The 17,402-nt window shown below is 35.9% G+C and overlaps 9 protein-coding genes, 15 long non-coding RNA genes and 1 other non-coding gene across 25 annotated transcripts; 11 read left to right on the top strand and 14 right to left on the bottom strand.

The window, feature by feature from the left end:
• The first annotated feature begins 85 nt into the window (after positions 1 to 85).
• Positions 86 to 3,122, top strand: klp5 (kinesin-8 family plus-end directed microtubule motor Klp5). The gene is made up of 2 exons (NM_001021600.3): positions 86 to 312; positions 369 to 3,122. The coding sequence occupies exons 1-2, from the start codon at positions 282 to 284 to the stop codon at positions 2,987 to 2,989; spliced, it is 2,652 nt and encodes an 883-aa protein (NP_595703.1). The 5' UTR covers positions 86 to 281; the 3' UTR covers positions 2,990 to 3,122.
• SPOM_SPNCRNA.5316 lies at positions 110 to 831 on the bottom strand. Its single transcript, NR_194671.1, has one exon. It is a non-coding gene; the product is annotated as a non-coding RNA (long non-coding RNA).
• Positions 950 to 2,537, bottom strand: SPOM_SPNCRNA.5315. The gene has a single exon (NR_194670.1). It is a non-coding gene; the product is annotated as a non-coding RNA (long non-coding RNA).
• On the bottom strand, positions 2,769 to 2,999 carry SPOM_SPNCRNA.5314. Its single transcript, NR_194669.1, has one exon. It is a non-coding gene; the product is annotated as a non-coding RNA (long non-coding RNA).
• Positions 3,123 to 3,258: 136 nt separating the features above from the next.
• gua1 (IMP dehydrogenase Gua1) lies at positions 3,259 to 5,261 on the bottom strand. The gene is made up of 2 exons (NM_001021599.3): positions 4,772 to 5,261; positions 3,259 to 4,439 (listed from the first exon to the last, which is right to left on the bottom strand). The coding sequence occupies exons 1-2, from the start codon at positions 5,226 to 5,228 to the stop codon at positions 3,322 to 3,324; spliced, it is 1,575 nt and encodes a 524-aa protein (NP_595702.1). The 5' UTR covers positions 5,229 to 5,261; the 3' UTR covers positions 3,259 to 3,321.
• Positions 4,522 to 4,602, bottom strand: snoR54. The gene has a single exon (NR_197129.1). It is a non-coding gene; the product is annotated as a small nucleolar RNA snR54 (small nucleolar RNA).
• Positions 5,262 to 5,395: 134 nt separating the features above from the next.
• Positions 5,396 to 6,025, top strand: SPOM_SPNCRNA.5313. Its single transcript, NR_194668.1, has one exon. It is a non-coding gene; the product is annotated as a non-coding RNA (long non-coding RNA).
• A 391-nt stretch (positions 6,026 to 6,416) lies between these two features.
• SPOM_SPNCRNA.5312 lies at positions 6,417 to 6,914 on the top strand. Its single transcript, NR_194667.1, has one exon. It is a non-coding gene; the product is annotated as a non-coding RNA (long non-coding RNA).
• Positions 6,676 to 7,922, bottom strand: pfa3 (palmitoyltransferase Pfa3). The gene is made up of 2 exons (NM_001021598.3): positions 7,575 to 7,922; positions 6,676 to 7,502 (listed from the first exon to the last, which is right to left on the bottom strand). The coding sequence occupies exons 1-2, from the start codon at positions 7,800 to 7,802 to the stop codon at positions 6,741 to 6,743; spliced, it is 990 nt and encodes a 329-aa protein (NP_595701.1). The 5' UTR covers positions 7,803 to 7,922; the 3' UTR covers positions 6,676 to 6,740.
• Positions 7,033 to 7,637, top strand: SPOM_SPNCRNA.5311. The gene has a single exon (NR_194666.1). It is a non-coding gene; the product is annotated as a non-coding RNA (long non-coding RNA).
• Positions 7,923 to 8,228: 306 nt separating the features above from the next.
• On the bottom strand, positions 8,229 to 9,221 carry SPOM_SPNCRNA.5310. The gene has a single exon (NR_194665.1). It is a non-coding gene; the product is annotated as a non-coding RNA (long non-coding RNA).
• Positions 8,420 to 9,266, top strand: phs1 (phosphoprotein phosphatase Phs1). The gene is made up of 3 exons (NM_001021597.3): positions 8,420 to 8,451; positions 8,502 to 9,038; positions 9,091 to 9,266. The coding sequence occupies exons 1-3, from the start codon at positions 8,439 to 8,441 to the stop codon at positions 9,165 to 9,167; spliced, it is 627 nt and encodes a 208-aa protein (NP_595700.1). The 5' UTR covers positions 8,420 to 8,438; the 3' UTR covers positions 9,168 to 9,266.
• Positions 9,267 to 9,308: 42 nt separating this feature from the next.
• SPOM_SPNCRNA.5309 lies at positions 9,309 to 9,896 on the top strand. Its single transcript, NR_194664.1, has one exon. It is a non-coding gene; the product is annotated as a non-coding RNA (long non-coding RNA).
• On the bottom strand, positions 9,443 to 10,047 carry smd3 (Sm snRNP core protein Smd3). The gene is made up of 4 exons (NM_001021596.3): positions 9,985 to 10,047; positions 9,880 to 9,939; positions 9,695 to 9,824; positions 9,443 to 9,641 (listed from the first exon to the last, which is right to left on the bottom strand). Exons 1-4 carry the CDS (start codon positions 10,019 to 10,021, stop codon positions 9,575 to 9,577), a joined length of 294 nt encoding a protein of 97 aa, NP_595699.1. The 5' UTR covers positions 10,022 to 10,047; the 3' UTR covers positions 9,443 to 9,574.
• A 38-nt stretch (positions 10,048 to 10,085) lies between these two features.
• ctu2 (cytosolic thiouridylase subunit Ctu2) lies at positions 10,086 to 11,452 on the top strand. Its single transcript, NM_001021595.3, has one exon. It carries the CDS (start codon positions 10,230 to 10,232, stop codon positions 11,328 to 11,330), a length of 1,101 nt encoding a protein of 366 aa, NP_595698.1. The 5' UTR covers positions 10,086 to 10,229; the 3' UTR covers positions 11,331 to 11,452.
• On the bottom strand, positions 11,238 to 12,270 carry mrpl51 (mitochondrial 54S ribosomal protein mL43). The gene is made up of 3 exons (NM_001021594.3): positions 12,056 to 12,270; positions 11,802 to 11,964; positions 11,238 to 11,705 (listed from the first exon to the last, which is right to left on the bottom strand). The coding sequence occupies exons 1-3, from the start codon at positions 12,119 to 12,121 to the stop codon at positions 11,497 to 11,499; spliced, it is 438 nt and encodes a 145-aa protein (NP_595697.1). The 5' UTR covers positions 12,122 to 12,270; the 3' UTR covers positions 11,238 to 11,496.
• On the top strand, positions 11,697 to 12,282 carry SPOM_SPNCRNA.5308. The gene has a single exon (NR_194663.1). It is a non-coding gene; the product is annotated as a non-coding RNA (long non-coding RNA).
• An 83-nt stretch (positions 12,283 to 12,365) lies between these two features.
• SPOM_SPNCRNA.5306 lies at positions 12,366 to 12,716 on the bottom strand. Its single transcript, NR_194661.1, has one exon. It is a non-coding gene; the product is annotated as a non-coding RNA (long non-coding RNA).
• SPOM_SPNCRNA.5307 lies at positions 12,395 to 12,630 on the top strand. The gene has a single exon (NR_194662.1). It is a non-coding gene; the product is annotated as a non-coding RNA (long non-coding RNA).
• Positions 12,717 to 12,825: 109 nt separating the features above from the next.
• On the bottom strand, positions 12,826 to 13,197 carry SPOM_SPNCRNA.5305. Its single transcript, NR_194660.1, has one exon. It is a non-coding gene; the product is annotated as a non-coding RNA (long non-coding RNA).
• Positions 12,966 to 14,756, top strand: mdm34. The gene has a single exon (NM_001021593.3). It carries the CDS (start codon positions 13,110 to 13,112, stop codon positions 14,466 to 14,468), a length of 1,359 nt encoding a protein of 452 aa, NP_595696.1. The 5' UTR covers positions 12,966 to 13,109; the 3' UTR covers positions 14,469 to 14,756.
• SPOM_SPNCRNA.5304 lies at positions 13,331 to 13,566 on the bottom strand. Its single transcript, NR_194659.1, has one exon. It is a non-coding gene; the product is annotated as a non-coding RNA (long non-coding RNA).
• Positions 13,893 to 14,177, bottom strand: SPOM_SPNCRNA.5303. Its single transcript, NR_194658.1, has one exon. It is a non-coding gene; the product is annotated as a non-coding RNA (long non-coding RNA).
• Positions 14,757 to 15,030: 274 nt separating the features above from the next.
• On the bottom strand, positions 15,031 to 17,126 carry SPOM_SPBC19C2.10 (BAR adaptor protein). Its single transcript, NM_001021592.3, has 2 exons — positions 16,395 to 17,126; positions 15,031 to 16,279 (listed from the first exon to the last, which is right to left on the bottom strand). Exons 1-2 carry the CDS (start codon positions 16,980 to 16,982, stop codon positions 15,362 to 15,364), a joined length of 1,506 nt encoding a protein of 501 aa, NP_595695.1. The 5' UTR covers positions 16,983 to 17,126; the 3' UTR covers positions 15,031 to 15,361.
• Positions 15,427 to 17,110, top strand: SPOM_SPNCRNA.1454. The gene has a single exon (NR_150339.1). It is a non-coding gene; the product is annotated as a non-coding RNA (long non-coding RNA).
• Positions 17,127 to 17,402: the final 276 nt, after the last annotated feature.

Raw genomic sequence — 17,402 nt, 5'->3', positions numbered from 1 at the left:
TGTAAATAATGTAATTGTTTACATCTTTTATTGCCATAACAACCATTCAAAACAAAGTGCGTTACTTGACTAAGAAATGTAACTTGGCAAATGCCAAACAGTCAACATTGAAGCGCACTCAAAAAACGCGTTTCTCGCTCTTTTCTACTGTTACATCTATTTTAATAGTGATCTTCGATATAAATTGCTTTTATTCAAGAAGGTTATTGGAATTGTTGTTTGCGAGTGCCCTTCTTTTCATCTGTTTTGGATGATTGCTTGCATGGAAATTTTGCTTTTCAATGTCAAGACAGTCGTCCATTACCGTTACAGGTTAGTCTTTAATGTGATGTTTTTTAAATTCATATCTTTTTGCTAACATAAAATAGTCCGTGTTCGCCCATTTAGTACAGCTGAATCTGCAAATTTAATTGCATCCTCAGATCGTTTATCATTTGGAACATCTTCTTCCTTAAGGAACCCTGGTTCAGGACGTCAAATTCGACGAGTAGTAAAGGTACTTGATGGACGTGTCTTGGTATTTGATCCCCCGGATGAAACAACGGCTACTTTGAGTGCCACAAACCGCAGACTTTCTACTTCTCAACAGAGTCTCGCTAGATTATCTAGAAAGTCAAACAATTCTGCGGGATTTGGCCGTGATCTTCGTTATGCTTTTGATAGGGTTTTTGATGAAACTGCTACTCAGCAACAGGTGTATGAGAGAACTGCCAGGCCGTTATTAGACAATATTTTGGATGGATTCAATGCTACTATCTTTGCATATGGAGCAACTGGATGTGGTAAAACTCACACCATTAGTGGAACAATGCAAGATCCTGGTTTAATATATTTGACACTAAAAGAACTTTTTGAGAGAATGGATCATTTAAGAGATGAAAAAATTTTTGACCTTCGCCTTTCCTATTTGGAAATTTATAATGAAACTATTCGTGATTTATTAGTATCACCGACCCCAAATCAAGCAAAGCCATTAAATTTACGGGAAGATGCAGACCGTCGCATTACTGTACCAGGTCTTACTTCTTTGTCTCCAGAATCTTTGGAAGAAATCATTGATATTATCATGAAGGGAAATGCTAATCGTACTATGTCTCCGACAGAAGCTAACGCTGCTTCATCTCGTTCGCATGCTGTATTGCAGGTTACGTTGATCCAAAAACCTCGTACAGCTGGCATCAATGAGGACCACACTTTGGCCACTTTATCAATTATTGACTTGGCTGGCTCAGAACGTGCAACAGCTACCAAATTAAGAGGTAGTCGTCTTTTTGAAGGTGCTAATATTAATAAATCTCTTTTAGCCCTAGGAAATTGTATCAATGCCCTTTGTGATCCCCATCGCCGTGCGCATGTCCCCTATCGTGATTCTAAACTTACTCGCTTACTTAAGTTTAGTTTAGGCGGAAATTGTCGGACAGTTATGATTGTTTGCGTATCTCCGTCTTCTGTTCATTACGAAGAAACTCACAATACTCTAAAATATGCTAATCGAGCAAAGAATATCAAAACCGAAGTGTTAAGGAACATGATCAGTGTAGATCGACATGTAAGCCAATATGTAAAAGCAATCGTTGAGTTACGTGAGCAAATTTCAGAGTTGGAGAATCGTCTCGCACAGATCGATTTGTCATCGCAATCAAATGGTTCTGATCAGGACGCTGTAACTCAATCTTTTGCTCATGAATCGAAGCTTGCAGAAGCCAGAAATTTATTGCGTATGACATTTGAGGAGACTTTACCACTGCAAAATGATACTATTAATAAGGTAGAAAAGGTGAAACATTTTGATGATTCAATTCGCGTACTTAAGTACTGGTTATCCTGCTATGAGCGAATACTTCCGAATTCCGCAGATGAACGAGTATTTTTAGTTCGTTCAAAGTTAGAATCATTGTTAACTCGTCGTGCAGAGATCATTGCTGATATAGATCCTGAACTTGTATACCAAAAGTTTCAGAGAAGTGTTTCTCACATTATCAACACATACAAACAAGAAGGTGCTACCATGTACGCTGATGTGTTACAGGATGAAGTTGACTTGCTAAAATCAATTATTGAGAATCAGGTTCTAGATGCTCAGAATAAAGTTGATGAGTTCACTCCTGTTTTAGAATCCCTTCTTAGAAGTTCTTTCAAAGCTAGTTCATTGCTAAAAGAGGGAGGTATGCAAGAGCTATTCTCGATACTGGAAAAGTGGTTGTTGGGCATTGGTCTTGGCGAGAAACCTAATATATCTGTCTTATCAGAAAGTTATAAGCTCAACTCAACATCCGATGATTCACGAACTATCAATCGTGATAGAGTTCATAGTTTTCCCACTCAACCCTTGCTTAATAATAACTTGCCTCGAATGTTTTTCGTGAAGTCTCCAAAAAAACCAGTTGTATTTTCAAAACGTTCTCCAAAAAAGAGGGTTCGTTTCGACGATTCAATGTCTACGTCTGACTCAGGTGCCTCCGCGTATAACTCACCCATTCAAACCTCTAAGTTAAAGAACATGAACTTCTTTAATACTATGCATATGCCTTCAACTCCTGCACATAAACGGCCTGAAAATAAGAATCAGATAGATGTTGAAATTAATCTTACTTCGCCTGTCTCCCCGATGTTGGAAGATAAACCAGAACCTGGACTTTTGATAAAAAGTCCTTTGGAGAAAAAGCAAGAAGTTAATAGTGAATCCACACAGCTTGATCAACTGCTGGCCGAGGACTCGTCAACTGACGATGTTTCTTTACCTCATCTGGACACTATTGATCTGGATGGTAGTCCAGTCCCAAAAGTTCCTGATTTGAATTTTTCCAGAGCCAATATGGACTCACCAACATTCATCCTCAACAATGAAGCTATTCACAACTTTGATTTTTCTAAACCGAAGACTCGACAAAGCCTCAGTTCATTGACTACTCTTCATCTTTCAAATCCAGCTAACATTATTAGGAAATCTTTAAGCATGGCTGAAAACGAAGAAGAGAAAGCCACCTAAAGGTCCGTATATTCAAATACGAATCCTCTAAATATCCTGTTGGGTATATTTAAAAAAAAAAAACGGATAAGCTTGATGATATGAATTTTTAATGAATTAATAACTTATTAGATTATATATTTATAAACCCTAAAATTCTCTTAGTAAACTTGCACAATTCGTTCGTAATGCACTATCAAATACAAGCGTACATATATGTCTGCCACCTCCAATGTACATAATTTTGTTTTTTTCTACCTAAGCAAAACACAATTGACTTGAAAAAAAAATAAGTACTATAAATGCAATTTATTAACTTTAATTAAATTTTTCCTAAATATCCTTATACACGACTAGTAAAGACGCTTTTCGTATGTAGCAAAACCTTGGATATCACCTTCACGGATGGCAGCGCTCGAACGTAACTCGAAGCGAACTTCATGCTTGTCGACAGCTTCATGAAGCTCATCAAGAGATTTGGTACCAATATCTTGAAGAGCGTGTTGCAAACCAGTGTAGAGATAAGGTAAAAAGCGAAGAAGCGAGCCCTTGTCGACGACCAAACCAGAGACACCTTGGGCAACACGGACAGCATCGTTTTCAGAGAAATAGCGGCCAGTAGAAGCATTCTTATTAACACCAGTACCTTCCATTGCAGCGATGGAACCCATACCACGGTATGATTTGTAACGTTGTCCCTCACGGACATAGTATTCACCAGGAGATTCGGTGGTACCGGCCAACAAACCACCCATCATAACAGCAGTAGCACCCAAGCTGAGACTCTTGACCATATGACCAACGTTCTGAATACCACCGTCAGCAATGACACCAATACCAAATTGACTAGCAAATTCGGCAACTTGGGCAATGGCGGTAGCCTGAGGACGACCACATGCCATAACCTCTTGAGTGATACATGCACTACCACTACCCATACCAACACGTAAACCATCGGCACCAGCAGCAATTAAGCTGGCGGTTTGCTCGCGAGTCACAACATTACCAGCAATAACATCAATTTTAGGATATGTCTTCTTAATCCATTTAATCATTTCGATTTGGAAGCAGGAATTACCCTGAGAAGAGTCGATGACAACAGCGTCTAAACCAGCTTCAGCAAGCAAGGCCAAACGAGTACGGTCATCATCACGAGTACCGATAGCAGCGGCAACCATAAGTTGCTTAGTATCCGATGTTTTGCTGGCAAGAGGGAAGTGCAAGTTCTTCATCAAGTCAGTTAAAGACAAAAGAGCAACCAGGTTGTCATCCTTGTCAACAACAGGAAGCTTTCCCTTTTTGGATTTGCGCAACATTTCGTTGGCACGCTCCAAACTGATTCCCTCGGCGGTAGTGATCAATTCCTCACGAGGGGTCATAACTTCAGTGACAGGAGTATTGGTGTCTTTGTGGAATTGAACATCACGAGAAGTAACAATACCAACCAACTTTCCACGAAGTTTTCCATTTTCTAAAGGTTAGTAAACTAACATATTTATATAAGGAATACGATATCAAGAAGAAGATGAAAGAAAAAGCATGCAATACAATATCTTCAGTAAAATAAAAAAGTTGACCCCATGACAATTAAGTCATTGCGGAAGAACGAAAGTTAATCAAAGAGCATCATAAGGTATTAACGGTACATGCTTAGTCTCCACAAAAATCACAAAGTAGGCAACATTCATTAGTAGTAAAGAGGAAAGAGTCAGTATAAATAATGACTCACTAGTCCACCCATCTATGAATGTAATTCTTTCAACAAAATTTCATTCTTCTCTTTCTCTTAATCAATTTACTTACCAGTAATGGGAATACCACTGAAACCTTTGGTTTCTTTAATCTTCAACACATCACCAACTGTGTGTTGGGGAGAGAAAACAACAGGGTCCAAAATAAACCCATTTTCGTATTTTTTGACCTTGCGAACCATAGCAGCCTGTTCCTCAGGAGTGCAATTGTGATGAATTACACCAATGCCACCCAAAAGAGCCATGTAAATAGCCATTTGATCCTCAGTAACAGTATCCATAGGAGAACTCATAAAGGGAGTCTTAAGAACAATATTACGAGAAATACGAGTCTCAAGAGAGACATTGTTGGGGACAAAGTCAATGTATCCTGGTAAGATCAAGAAATCATTGAAGGTTAATCCACCTTGAAAATTGTGACGAATCAAGTCGTCAATACTTAATCCATCCTTCTTCTCATACTTCTTAAGGACTTCCAAAGCTTCAGTATAAGGCTTAAAGGCAGACATCTTAGGCTATTTTAGGCCGCTTGGGGTGTGGTTACCAATTAAAAAAAATTTCGCTCTACTCCATATATATTATTTTTTAGGAAGTGCAGCGACACGTTGTTCTGAATTATGTAGTATAGTGCAGCTTGGTTTTGATACGAAAATTCGCACTTTGGAAATTACTTCCTATATGATGGGCCTACACGAAATGATGCTACAGAATTATGGCTGTATCGCCGTGAATGAACGCCATGATGTTGTACAATCTATGAAATATAGAAGGAAAATTCCAGCGATTACTTTTACGTATTCAAACCTATCATAGCAGTTAAATTCGTAGATAAACATTTTGTGATTTCATCTCCTGGCAATTGTCGGTCCACACATACCTTATGCGATAAAAAGCTTGTCAAACTACCAATTTATGGGGGTAATTAATTTTATATATTATTTATTTGTCTAGTAAATATTTCTTTAGCCATTGTTGCGCTCCGTCTAGCTAATTATCAATGGCAAGAGCATTTAATTGGAATATCAATTCTACTTTATTAAATTACTGACAACCGCAATACAGTTTCTAGGTATTTTTTTAACGATCTTAAAAAAAAAGTGTAGCTAGCGAGATATTGGCTCTGTATGCATAATGCAAAAAAAAGAGCACCAGTGATATGGTTTCCTTGCTGCATAATCAAGTATGCGCTATTCGTTAAGCAAAAATTCTATTGAAATCGTAAGTATGCGAAAGTATTTAGAGTCTTTTCTTTGCATGAACATTCTGATTACATTGGTTACAATTATAAGTGACTATTATTTACGTGCACATAAGCACTTATAATATTATATTGTTACTAACAATAAGAGATAAAATAACAACTCTTATATAATAATGAATTGAATTAATTAATTAAAAATATATTCACATTGAAAAAATTCAATACGAAAAAAATAAAATAAAATAAAATAACTAAGGAAAGACATAAAACGAATGAAAAACATGGAAAATGCTGATCAAGTTAAACTAAATACATAATATTACTCATAAACAATTTATCATTACAGTGCATATTCAAGCGATCAAAGGTTGCGATACTTGAATAGTCGAACAGGGATAACGAAAATTTTTTCCCAAACTATTAATCACGCAGGGAAATTTTCAAAAACTAGCTGAAATCCTTGTTTTTGTAAAGAATAAAACAAACGAATCTTCAATTCGAGTCATATCCAATGGATTGTTGCAATTTGCAATGAGTGCTTTTCTTAAAAAAATTGCGAGACGTGTTAAACTCCTAAGTAAGCATTCAAAAACACTTCCAAAAATCCATAAGGGTAGTCAAGCAATCATCGAAAAGGACATATTTGCTTATTTTTTTTTCTAAAGTGCTTTCAACTGATTTTTTCGGAGGCAAAACTCAAAATCGGCAAAAACACGGATTATTAAGGAGCGGAAGAAACATTAAGCATTTTTTTTCGTAAAAAAGATTGATTCACCGGATGATTTACTCTTGAAAACAGTAAAATAGAAATGTCGTTGGCTTATACCAAGAAGTCTTCAATCCACTCATATTGCCCCATATGAGGATTCCAACGGCGATTTTTCATAGCATATTGCTCTTCATCGCTACTCCAACCTTCAGCTCCAGCAATGCTAGCAGGAACCGAGCTCTTGTAGAGTTTGTCATTCTTCTCTTCTGTTTGGGGTAAATAAGGGAGAGCATTTGCATTTAATGGATACTCAACACCTTCCCCAATAGAATTGGGAAAAGGAAGTAACCAAAGAAATGGGGATTTCCCCATAATCTGGCACCAATTTTCGTACCAGCCGACATTGAACGGTTGAGTGGAATGCGTATATCGACTCCATGAAGAGCTCATGGATTCCAAAGTGCTTAAATTATGAATGAGCAATGATGTATGATAAAAAGTAAAGGCAGTCATAACAATGCTCATTCCAACAGCAAAAGCAAACAGAAAGCCCCAGAACACTAAATAAATAGCACTAATATTCGCTCCTTCGGCTGTGAAAGTTTTGGTGATGGCAACAAAAGTTGAATAAAGAACGCAGATGGAGTAGAGATTTAAGTAGAAGCACTCCAGGAAGAAAAACTTGTGGTTACGGAATCCAACACAATTTTTAAACCACATGCAATGATGGTCCATTCGAAGAATGCACTTATTACATTGCGAGCAATGATGAGATCGATCGCATTTGTATTCTTGACATTTTTCGCAAAATCGAGATTTTCCATTCTGTAATGTCATATATTGCCTAGTAGAATTCGGATCAAACGAGGTCTCCTGAAACAGAAGAGTTAGTTTCCTGTTTTAATAATACTCACATAATATTTATACTAAAGGAAATTGACGTACCGATGGAGAGCCTGGTGGTGTAAGATTAGTAAGGACATAACATGTTACGATCATAATGTACAAAAACAAAATGATGATCCCTACACGATTTTTATTGATTTTGTAAATTCCCCAAGCAAGCCATTGAACACCACTCATCAACGAAAGCGCAATTATTTGCATACAATACTTTGCAAGAATTACCAAGACACATTGACATATAGTTGATACTTTATGAATCAGATTCATAGTTTTTATAACTTCTATCAAAATTATCAATAATTATTATAATAATCAGATTGTCCCTTAATAAACCTCTTACATGTGATTGCAATTTTTTTTCGATGAAAGGAGTGTTTGGCTGTGGCTAGGATGTTAGTCATCCGTAACAGCAGGCTTTCTTCTTACGAAATGACTAGCACATAGTACTTTAAACAAATTACATATAGCAGAAAAATGTTTTCAAATAATTATAAATTTCTAATTTTAAACTGGTTCAGATTACTAATTTAATACCCGGGGTTTGTAAATTTTTTTTGACTTGATAATGTAAATAAAGACACGTATCATCAATCGAGTCAGATAACCCAATTAGTTATAGAATATGTAATTTACCTTAATTTTTTAATAATCTGATTGATATTATTTTTGATCAATTTATGATTCTGTGCGAATTTGATATTTTCATTAATACATAACGATGTTAGCCAAATCCGAATTTTAAAAGTTGTTTGTAAAGTGTTTGTATACATTCTTTTGATAGAAAGAATTTATCCATCCCCCAGAACGCAACAAACAATATTGGCCAACAATGGTCTCATACAAGTGAGGCCGCGTAGTGAAACGTTTGAAAATCGTATTGTTCCAACTACAATCCCAACAAAAATGTCGAAAATTTGTAAGACTCGATTTTTTATAGATCTCAGTTATTAACAAAGTTAAAAATAGTAAAAATACAATATTTAAAACTATACAATGTTATCTCCTGCTTTCTTTGGATGAGCGTTTTGCTTCGTACAGGATTGATATGGGGAATAACCAAAGATACAGCCGTAGTTTTTCATGAAACAAATACTTTAGTTCGCTGGGTACAAACTCTGGCAATAGCTGAAGTATTCCACAGTATATTTGGACTAGTATCTTCTTCTCCTTTAACAACAATCATTCAAGTTGCATCTCGACTTTACCTTGTTTGGGGTGTGTGCTATCCATTTTCATATGTTATTGAGGGATCTCCTATATACTTAAGTATGATCATCGCTTGGTCCATTACCGAAATAATTCGTTATGCATTTTATGCATTCAACCTGAACGGCGACATCCCTGCTTTCTTAACATGGCTTCGCTATAATACCTTCCTAATCCTCTATCCCATCGGTGCTGGAAGTGAATTTCTTTTAGTATTGAAAAGTAGGATTGCTGCTCAGTACGTCTGGAGTTTGAACAAGCTGCTTTGGCCCATCTTGATGTCTATTTATCCACCTGGTAAGTTGAGTGAAACCCAGCTTTTCTTCCAAAATCTTTATTAACTTTCTAGGTCTTTACATTATGTATACACATATGCTTGCTCAACGTCGAAAGATTTCCAAGCGGGCTGCTGCCAGAAGAACCTAATTTTTTTTTCTAAGCTAAAATAAGTTAGGTTTATTATTCTGTAGTATCGGATATTACATATTATTCAATTTTTTACTTAACTTTTGCATTCGTATAGCATATAAAGATTTATGTTGTAAATATGTATTTTAACAACACAAAATAGTGGTAATAGCATTTGTCACTATAGATAAGTCGAAGGTATCACTCCGATAAACAGCAGCTACATAAACGTACTTCGAAAAGATGTAAAAAGAGCTTATTCACAATATCTCTTACTACTTACAATGCAATGTAGAAACACGTGCGTCCATTAATTTATTGAATATTTAAAAAATCATTACGTTTTTCAACTTTAAAGCAACAGTAGAAATGAATTTTTCATTACTTAAATCACCAAATCTATTATCCTTTTTCATACGGTTCTTTTATCGTCGTCCACGTGTAGGTAAAGGAACACTTCTGCCAGGGCCAACTTTGAACATAGGAGCATTCCTTGTTTAAAAACGTTAAAATTATGATTAAACCAACCACTTAAAAATTCTTACCTAAGCATATCAGGAACGATGAGAAAACGAATGTGTGAACCACGAATGTAAACTTGATCCAAATGAGAAACACGACCATCTCGAGCAGTTACACTGATATCTCTCATTTGACAATTCATATTATCTTCCGCTAATTAGTGTAAGTAAACCATAACAAAATAGAAATCGTTTTAAAATGAATATACCTTCAATTAACTTTCCACGATACGTAGACCCATTTTCCAACTCCATCGTAACGATATGGCCTAAAAATTAGTTTTACTAAAAAAAAATTGGGTAAAAAATCGTACCTTGGGTCTCATGAAGCAACTTAATACACAGAGACATGGTCGATGGTGGTGTACTGTGTGAGTAGCTGGCACTATGAAAAATTCCAGTGTTTAGTTGGTTTGCGCACCACCAACTATTCTTTTTCCATAAAATTGGAATTGAAAGAAGAATAGGTATCTCTTAAACTTATTTATTTATACGGATAATTTTTTTGAAAGTACTTTGTGGACCTTCATTTCGAAAAACAATAGAAAAATCTAAAAAAATGCAGAACACGGCTCTAGACAATTCAGCCGACTCAAAATGTTCCAAATGCGATAATAAGGCAACAGTTCTGACTAAATCAGATGCGGTCTGCGATTCATGCTTTGTCAGAAGAATTGAGAACAAAATTCGTCGGCAATTTGAGCTTGTACGACCCAATTTACAAGGACGCAAATCTAAAAGAGCAATGCTGGCTATTTCCGGTGGTATATCTTCAATGGCAATGCTTGAAACAGCCAATTATTTATCAAAATATCGAGATGATAATTACCGGCCTATGTTTGATGAATTGCTTGCAGTTCATTTTCAGTGGGGAACGGATTCAGCTGTTGCAAAAACGATTGAGGAAAGTATTTCCAAAAATTATCCTAAATGTCCATTCAAAGTTATTGGTGAAGCTGAGTTATTGAACCGTACCATTGCTACAGACTCACGAGGAAATATAGAAATAAACGCAGATAATGAGAAATTTAATCCAGAAGTCATTAGTTCGTTAGCCTCGCGTCAAGATTTACTTTACCGAATTCGGGATAAGCTTTTAGTATCCTATGCCCGGAAGGCAAATTGTGATACCATTGTTTTTGGTGATAGCGGTACTACAATTGCTGCAAGAGTTCTTGAACTTGTGGCAGAGGGTCGAGGTTTTGCGATACCATGGTACACTTCTGTCTGCTCTAAGCTTCCAAATTGCGATACTTTCCTACTACGTCCCCTACGTGAAGTTTTGTCTTCAGACCTCAAGTCGTATATGAACATTAAGGGATTAGCTTTCTGCGATAGCTTAATTGAAGCACGTCCTAATACTATTCATGGCGTTACAGAATCATATTTCTCATCGCTGAATGATACATTCCCAAGTCTGGTTAGCACCGTTGTCAAAATGAGCTCAAAATTGCATGTGCCTTCTACAGAAGCCATATGTACCATCTGTAATCTACCAATGCAAGAAGATGCTGAGACTTGGTTACAAAAAACTACGGTTGAACATCCGGATTCCGTTGAAGGTATTAAGAATCAAAATGTTTGCTATGGCTGTTCTGTTTCTTTAAAAAGCTTAAAAGGGACGTTGCATATTCCTGATATTGAAAAAGAAGGGATTTGATACATCTGTACACTTACTACCTGGTTAACTAGAGTATTTATGGGAAGATAAATTTGGATAGGGTTTTGTATTTCGGACAAAAAGGTTAGACATAATAACATAACGAAAATGATTAAATTGAATTTTCTTTTTTTTGTATGAAATAATAAGTAGTTTGTAGAGGAATCTAAGGGGACTTTTTCTTATAAATTTCATGGGGCTTTGCTTGATCGGAAAATGGACTCCAAATACCACGAACGGATGGGTTTGTTGACTCAACAGGATATTTTATGAGGCGAGGTTTCAAACCATCACTATCTCTGCATAGAATTGCTTTTTGAAATATTGAAGACGCTGACATTTTCCTTGTACAAATGACCTTCTCTCGACCAGTATCTATTATCGTAGCATTAGTAAAAAACACTATTTTAAGGAGTTCATATTTATAAAACTAAGAGGATCACCATAATAAGAGAAAAGTCTTGGACGTACTGTAATAAGCTCGGATTAATGGATGCTTGCCTTGGCGGTTTGTAACATGAAATTCCACATCTTGAGATTCTTTGGCCAAAGACTCAAGCTTTGTGGATAAAAATTCTTTCATGCCTTTTGAGCTTCCACCCCAATTACAATACGAAAACTCAATTCGACGGCACTAAAAAGAAAATTAGTAATACGAAGTTAATGAAGGCCAATCTTTTTTTTTTTTTTTTTTTTAAAAAAAAAGAAAGCTGATTAAATCTTACTGGGCGGGTAAATGAACCTAGTCCATTTTTGGGAATTGAAATTTTAGGAATGATTTCAATCATCATTAAGTGAGTAAAAGGCCGTAAAAAAGGGGATACCGTCTTTTAAAAACCAGAATTCTTAATATGCTATATTGAAAAAAGTTGGGTGAGCAAATCCTTGCAGAAATAATGAAAAGTCGGTATGGAGACGTAAAGGGGTGTGTGGAAATTCGCAAATCCCAAATTGCTCTAAACTTCAATACTTGTTCCAATTGATTTAGAATGTTAAACTTAGTATGCAATTAGTTTTATAAAAAATTTTAGCAACAAAATCAAGTTTACTGTCTACCTACAGTTTCTGGTTACACACTTTGCAATACTTTACCTTTCTGCTCTTCTCTAAATAATGATATCTAGAAAGTTTACAGTGATTTTTTAACGTAGTACATGGACTGCGAACAAACATAATATAGGTTTTTTAAAACGAACAATTTTGATTTAATATCATTCATTTATGCAGAGATATCCTTTTCTGAAAGAGCAAAGTTGTATCGGTTCTTGTACTCGAAGTTCTTCAGCCTAGATATTTGTCAACATAGCAAATTAATACAGTAAGCAACACCACTAATATCATTTCTAAAATAATGGCTGAATTTCTGATTTGAATATCTAAGGAATTTCATTTCATGAAGCTTTATTTATCCCTCCTAAATGAACAGAATAGCAAGAAAATATATTTCACCAGTATAGCATAAGAAACTACTGTGCATTTTGTAATAATTTATTTAATGCATTCTAATACACCTTCGTTCATATACAGTACGATCGACCCTATCCTTATCTTGGCTATATCAAGGTTCAGTATGCCGCACTAGTGCATCAGCCAGCCTATCGATGTTTATTTACTGTCCGCCACTGTATGGAAGTTGTCGTTTCCCTATCCGAATTTAATAAAAATTTTGTAAAGAAATTGATCTAAAGCGTTAGTTACTTAGTCTATACTAGACGGTTCCTTACAAAAAAATTTGACATTTTTCATAGTTGATGTAGATAACTTAGGAAAATCAACAGAATGTCGTTTCGTGTAAAGGGATGGAGTGATCAGTTCTCTGAGTCATTCTATGAGCGAGCAACCACTTTGCTTACGGCTGCTTTAAACAAAGGCACTAAACACTCGATGATTGCAGACCACATCACTGTAAAAGAGTTGGATTTGGGTCCCCAACCTCCTCAACTGGAAATTTTAGAGGTTGGCGACTTAGCGCCAGACCGCTTTCAGGGCCTCTTTAATCTCCATTATTCGGGTGATGCTTCTTTGGTCTTGCAAACAAAAATTCGTGCCAATCCATTATCGGTGCAAAAAAGTAATGTTCCCAGTTTTAGTTCTCGTAATACAATGTTAGCATCTCGTGCACCGCTTACTGTGCCTATGTTTTTACGACTTTCCGACTTAAAGCTTAACGGAATAGTTGTTTTGGTGTTTTCAAAGCAGAAAGGTATCACTGTGGTATTTCGAAACGATCCTTTAGAATCCGTGCGTGTATCTTCCTCCTTTGATTCTATTCCTGCTATTGCTCGCTTTTTACAAAGAGAAATCGAGGTGCAACTGGTCTCCCTGTTTCAGGAAGAACTTCCTTCCATCATATACAAAATGTCAAGAATTTGGTTTGCCAAGTCCGACTCTAATCTATCTTTTCAAAAAATTCCTTTCACTTCTCCTAACCAATCTCATACTTCTCTGGCTAATTATAACCCAGATTTGCTAGATGGTCCTCCCGACTATCATGAATCTACGAAAGTCGACACTCATCTCCCAATTAAAATGGGCCCATTGGATGTCCAAACGCATCCTAACATTCGATCTATTGCTTCTTTAGCCTTATCCAGAAAAGCACTACTTCCTATTTCTTCTCCTTCAATACCTATGTCCATATACCGGTCAACTCCTCCCGATACGATTATACAGCAATTGACTACTCAATCTGATGATATTTCTGCTGTATCTTCCCCTGCAACCCAATATTCCGCATCAGACTATCTTGGTTCAAATGACACCACGGCTAGGCCATCCATTTTTGGTCGTAGTCATGGTACCTCACAATTCCGCCGCCGAGAACGTGTCAAGAAAAGACATGTAATTAAAATTCATGAAGCATCAAACAAGTCTGCTTCCTCTTCCGAAACTTTTGTTGGTTCTAAAAACGTTGACCTTACTGAATCTGCGTTTGATTCCATACCTGATACTCCTACAAAGATTATTACCAACATTAATAAACTTAAAAGGAATTATACCATCACTAACAACTGGTTGGAAAACCTGCAGCAAAAGATTCCGTCCGAGGTTGATAACGGAAAAGTATCTGGCCTTCAGTACAGTGCCTTTAAGTTGCTAATGTTGCAACGTCTCATGGCTGCCAAAGGTTCTTTTTAAGTTAATTTCTGTGAATAACTTTCTCTTTTTTTTTGTTAACCTGCTACTCTTCAAGCATATCTCATGGTTTATTCAGTGAAAATAATTTTTTTTTTTAACGATAGGGTTAGTTCTCTGAATTTCTTTTTACTCCTCAACATTTGGTGTTATTTCCTTTTCCGTGTCAGTTGTTACCCTTTTTATTTAAAACATTAGTATGCTTTTTTCTTACCTGGATATCTTGGTGTTAATTTTATGTTCTCCATTTTAATGAAATAATCACGATTACCATAATTTGAGGCGTTGGAATTTTTTTTTAATAATTAAATAAGCATTTAAATGCTCAACTAGAAAAGTCCTGAGATGTAAGTTAAATCTCATTATCCCGTTTAAAACGGTTACTAGAAAATTTCCATATTTAAGATGTAATCTTCAAATTTACCTGTAATCAATATATAACAAAGAAAACTTAAAAGATTAAAGGATATCTTTGACATTATGATATTCATGAATACATTTTTATATCCACTTTTAAAATAATACTGTTCATACTCTTTCCATCTTATTTAAAAGTATGAAATTTACGGAAACAAAAGTTCGAGATAAATCTTAATTATATTAAAGCATAGGTGCTAACATGATTAACAAGTCTGTTTAAACTAACTTTTAAGGTTAAGATCACTCAATTTTAATGTCATACAGACAAGTATATCGACAGTCGAAATAAAAAATGAAGAGTACCGGGTAACGTGATGCATAAAAATCAGTCGGTATTATGCTAAAAAAATGAAATAATGCAAAAGAAAGGAGCTTCAAAAAATCATTTAAAATGAAATAAAAAAGAATGATTGTAGACACAACAGCCATTAAAATTGGACGGAAAGTAGCAGCAATAGTACTCGGAATAAATGGGACTACTTAAAGCCCTTTTTCAAAAATGCCCGAAATGTTTTGTCCCATGGATGGGCTGGAACACAATAATTTGAAGGAAACATTCCGGTATTTCCAGTAAAAACCCCATCTTCACCCAGTTTCTCCCCAACCCACCAACCTTCATCAATTTCTTTTAAAACTAAAAGAAGATCTCCCTTTTTTAGTTTTAACTCATTTTCTGTTTCTGGCTCAAATGAATATTTCATTCGTACTACCTTTCTGGATGAAATGGAAGCAAGTGGAGATGAATAACTACGATTAAGCTTGCTCGGGGGAGCATCAGAAATGTTGGAAGGTGAAGGGGATACATTACACTGAGACTTCAACTTTTCATCCAATTCTGCCGACGAAGCAGATAATTCCGGTTGTTTAAAACTTAACTGGATATCCTCCTCACTTTGTAACGATGCCGGTTTGACTGGGGTACTTTGAGTCGTAGACAGTTTGGGTTTGGTATGACGGGGGATTGGAGGTGATGAGGGAGTTGTTAAATCTACAGCAGACTGCCCCAATGAATTTTGAGCATCCGAAACATCCTTGTTATAATTATCTTCAGTATGCTGTGTTCTATTTGAAGAAGCTATGGAAGAATTGTCCAGGTCAGCTTCTGTATGGTAAGAAGGGAGTGTATTGGTGGGAGAATGATATTCATTTGAAGAACTATCGGCCTTTAAAGTATCATCCATTTCAAAAATGGTATTCGAGGGCGTTGTTGCAACATTTGTTGAAGAAATATTCGATGGAATAGATCTTGCGGAATAAGTACGCTTTGGAATATTAACGTTATCCCTCTTCTTGGAAAATCCGTTCATCTCAAGTCCCTTTAACAAATCGAGACTTTTTTGATGAAATCGTATTTGCATCTGTAGGAGTCGTACAACGTTTTCGACACGATCAGGCTAAAAATTAGTTAACAAAAATATTGAGTCATATAAGATAAGTTAGGCAGGCCTAATAATCGTTTAATTATGGCATCAAATTGGTAACGAATGTCATTAGGACGATAATACTTACCTCTAATTCTTTCAATTGAACCATTCTGTCTTCAAACTCTTCCAGAGACTCCTCGTATTTTGCGCGAGCATTCCGTAAATCTTCTTCAAGCTTTGACTCTTCTTTTTTGGCCTTCTGTATTTTTGTAGAAAGCGCGTCAAAGACAAGTCGTCGATTTTCCATCTTCTTTTCCTTCACATCTAAAGCCTTAAACTCGGCTAAAGAATTTTCTAGATTTGCCAAAAAAGAATTGTTCAAATAATCCATAAACTCCTCCTGTAGGTGCCCTATTTCAACCATGCTTTTTCCGTACATGATATAAGTGTGCGAATTGCTTGAAGAATGCGATAATGCTTGCCCTAACTCTACAAAAGACGATCCAACGTGAGTAACAGGTAATTGCTTATCTTTCTCGTCGAGCAGGCCCTTTCGTTTATCCATATTCCGTACCCATCTTGTGCAACTTCTATGAATTTTATCCATTCCCACAAGCCAGGCATCCGTTTCACCTTTCAAGGAACAAAAATCATCAGATAATGTAGTCTTCTGACGATCAAAACCAAATTTTTCACCGGTCCATTGTGAAAGCTTTGCAAAATGTTTGTTCATCTTCAAAGGAGAGCTAAGTTCTTGAATCGACAAATAATAAAAGCGAGTCTATTTATTTTTATTTTAGGTTGTAGGATTCAGAATAAGTTAACCAATATAGTAGTAAATAATACATAAAAACAATTTGGTAGTTTGTTTACCTTTGGTGAATGGTTCGTATTACTCCCGAGATTTCAGTAAGGACGGAACTACGTACTGTACCGTAAAACTTCAGACCACTCTTATCTATCTTATGCATTTCCATTTTATTAATAATTGACATTCTTTTTTTTATACAATTGGTATAAAATGGATATCAGCAGTCTAAGATTCAACACATCTTCATCAACAGCAGAGAGTTAACTGCAAGAGAAGAATCCAATTTTTTAATCTTGCCAATGTGTCATTATTTAAAAAAATAGTTAGTTCGATGAACCTTAG

The sequence above is a fragment of the Schizosaccharomyces pombe genome (genome assembly GCF_000002945.2).
Source record: "Schizosaccharomyces pombe strain 972h- genome assembly, chromosome: II".
Classification (NCBI taxonomy): Eukaryota; Fungi; Ascomycota; class Schizosaccharomycetes; order Schizosaccharomycetales; family Schizosaccharomycetaceae; genus Schizosaccharomyces; species Schizosaccharomyces pombe.
The sequence above is the reverse complement of the archived record's forward strand: the minus strand, read 5'-3'. Positions and strand labels throughout refer to the sequence as shown.

Bases quoted from the DNA above. Each gene is read 5' to 3' on its own strand.
- klp5 (NM_001021600.3), top strand. From the start codon at position 282: ATGTCAAGACAGTCGTCCATTACCGTTACAG. The intron at 313-368 runs GTTAGTCTTTAA...AACATAAAATAG, and splicing joins GTCGTCCATTACCGTTACAG to TCCGTGTTCGCCCATTTAGT.
- gua1 (NM_001021599.3), bottom strand. From the start codon at position 5,228: ATGTCTGCCTTTAAGCCTTATACTGAAGCTTTGGAAGTCCTTAAGAAG. The intron at 4,440-4,771 runs GTAAGTAAATTG...ACTAACCTTTAG, and splicing joins CAGTGGTATTCCCATTACTG to AAAATGGAAAACTTCGTGGA.
- pfa3 (NM_001021598.3), bottom strand. From the start codon at position 7,802: ATGAATCTGATTCATAAAGTATCAACTATATGTCAATGTGTCTTGGTA. The intron at 7,503-7,574 runs GTACGTCAATTT...CTTCTGTTTCAG, and splicing joins CACCACCAGGCTCTCCATCG to GAGACCTCGTTTGATCCGAA.
- phs1 (NM_001021597.3), top strand. The intron at 9,039-9,090 runs GTAAGTTGAGTG...TTAACTTTCTAG, and splicing joins GATGTCTATTTATCCACCTG to GTCTTTACATTATGTATACA.
- smd3 (NM_001021596.3), bottom strand. From the start codon at position 10,021: ATGTCTCTGTGTATTAAGTTGCTTCATGAGACCCAAG. The intron at 9,940-9,984 runs GTACGATTTTTT...ACTAATTTTTAG, and splicing joins GTTGCTTCATGAGACCCAAG to GCCATATCGTTACGATGGAG. The intron at 9,642-9,694 runs GTAAGAATTTTT...TTTTTAAACAAG, and splicing joins ATCGTTCCTGATATGCTTAG to GAATGCTCCTATGTTCAAAG.
- ctu2 (NM_001021595.3), top strand. From the start codon at position 10,230: ATGCAGAACACGGCTCTAGACAATTCAGCCGACTCAAAATGTTCCAAA.
- mrpl51 (NM_001021594.3), bottom strand. From the start codon at position 12,121: ATGATGATTGAAATCATTCCTAAAATTTCAATTCCCAAAAATGGACTA. The intron at 11,965-12,055 runs GTAAGATTTAAT...TTTTCTTTTTAG, and splicing joins TAGGTTCATTTACCCGCCCA to TGCCGTCGAATTGAGTTTTC. The intron at 11,706-11,801 runs GTACGTCCAAGA...CTACGATAATAG, and splicing joins ATTAATCCGAGCTTATTACA to ATACTGGTCGAGAGAAGGTC.
- mdm34 (NM_001021593.3), top strand. From the start codon at position 13,110: ATGTCGTTTCGTGTAAAGGGATGGAGTGATCAGTTCTCTGAGTCATTC.
- SPOM_SPBC19C2.10 (NM_001021592.3), bottom strand. From the start codon at position 16,982: ATGAACAAACATTTTGCAAAGCTTTCACAATGGACCGGTGAAAAATTT. The intron at 16,280-16,394 runs GTAAGTATTATC...ACTAATTTTTAG, and splicing joins TTCAATTGAAAGAATTAGAG to CCTGATCGTGTCGAAAACGT.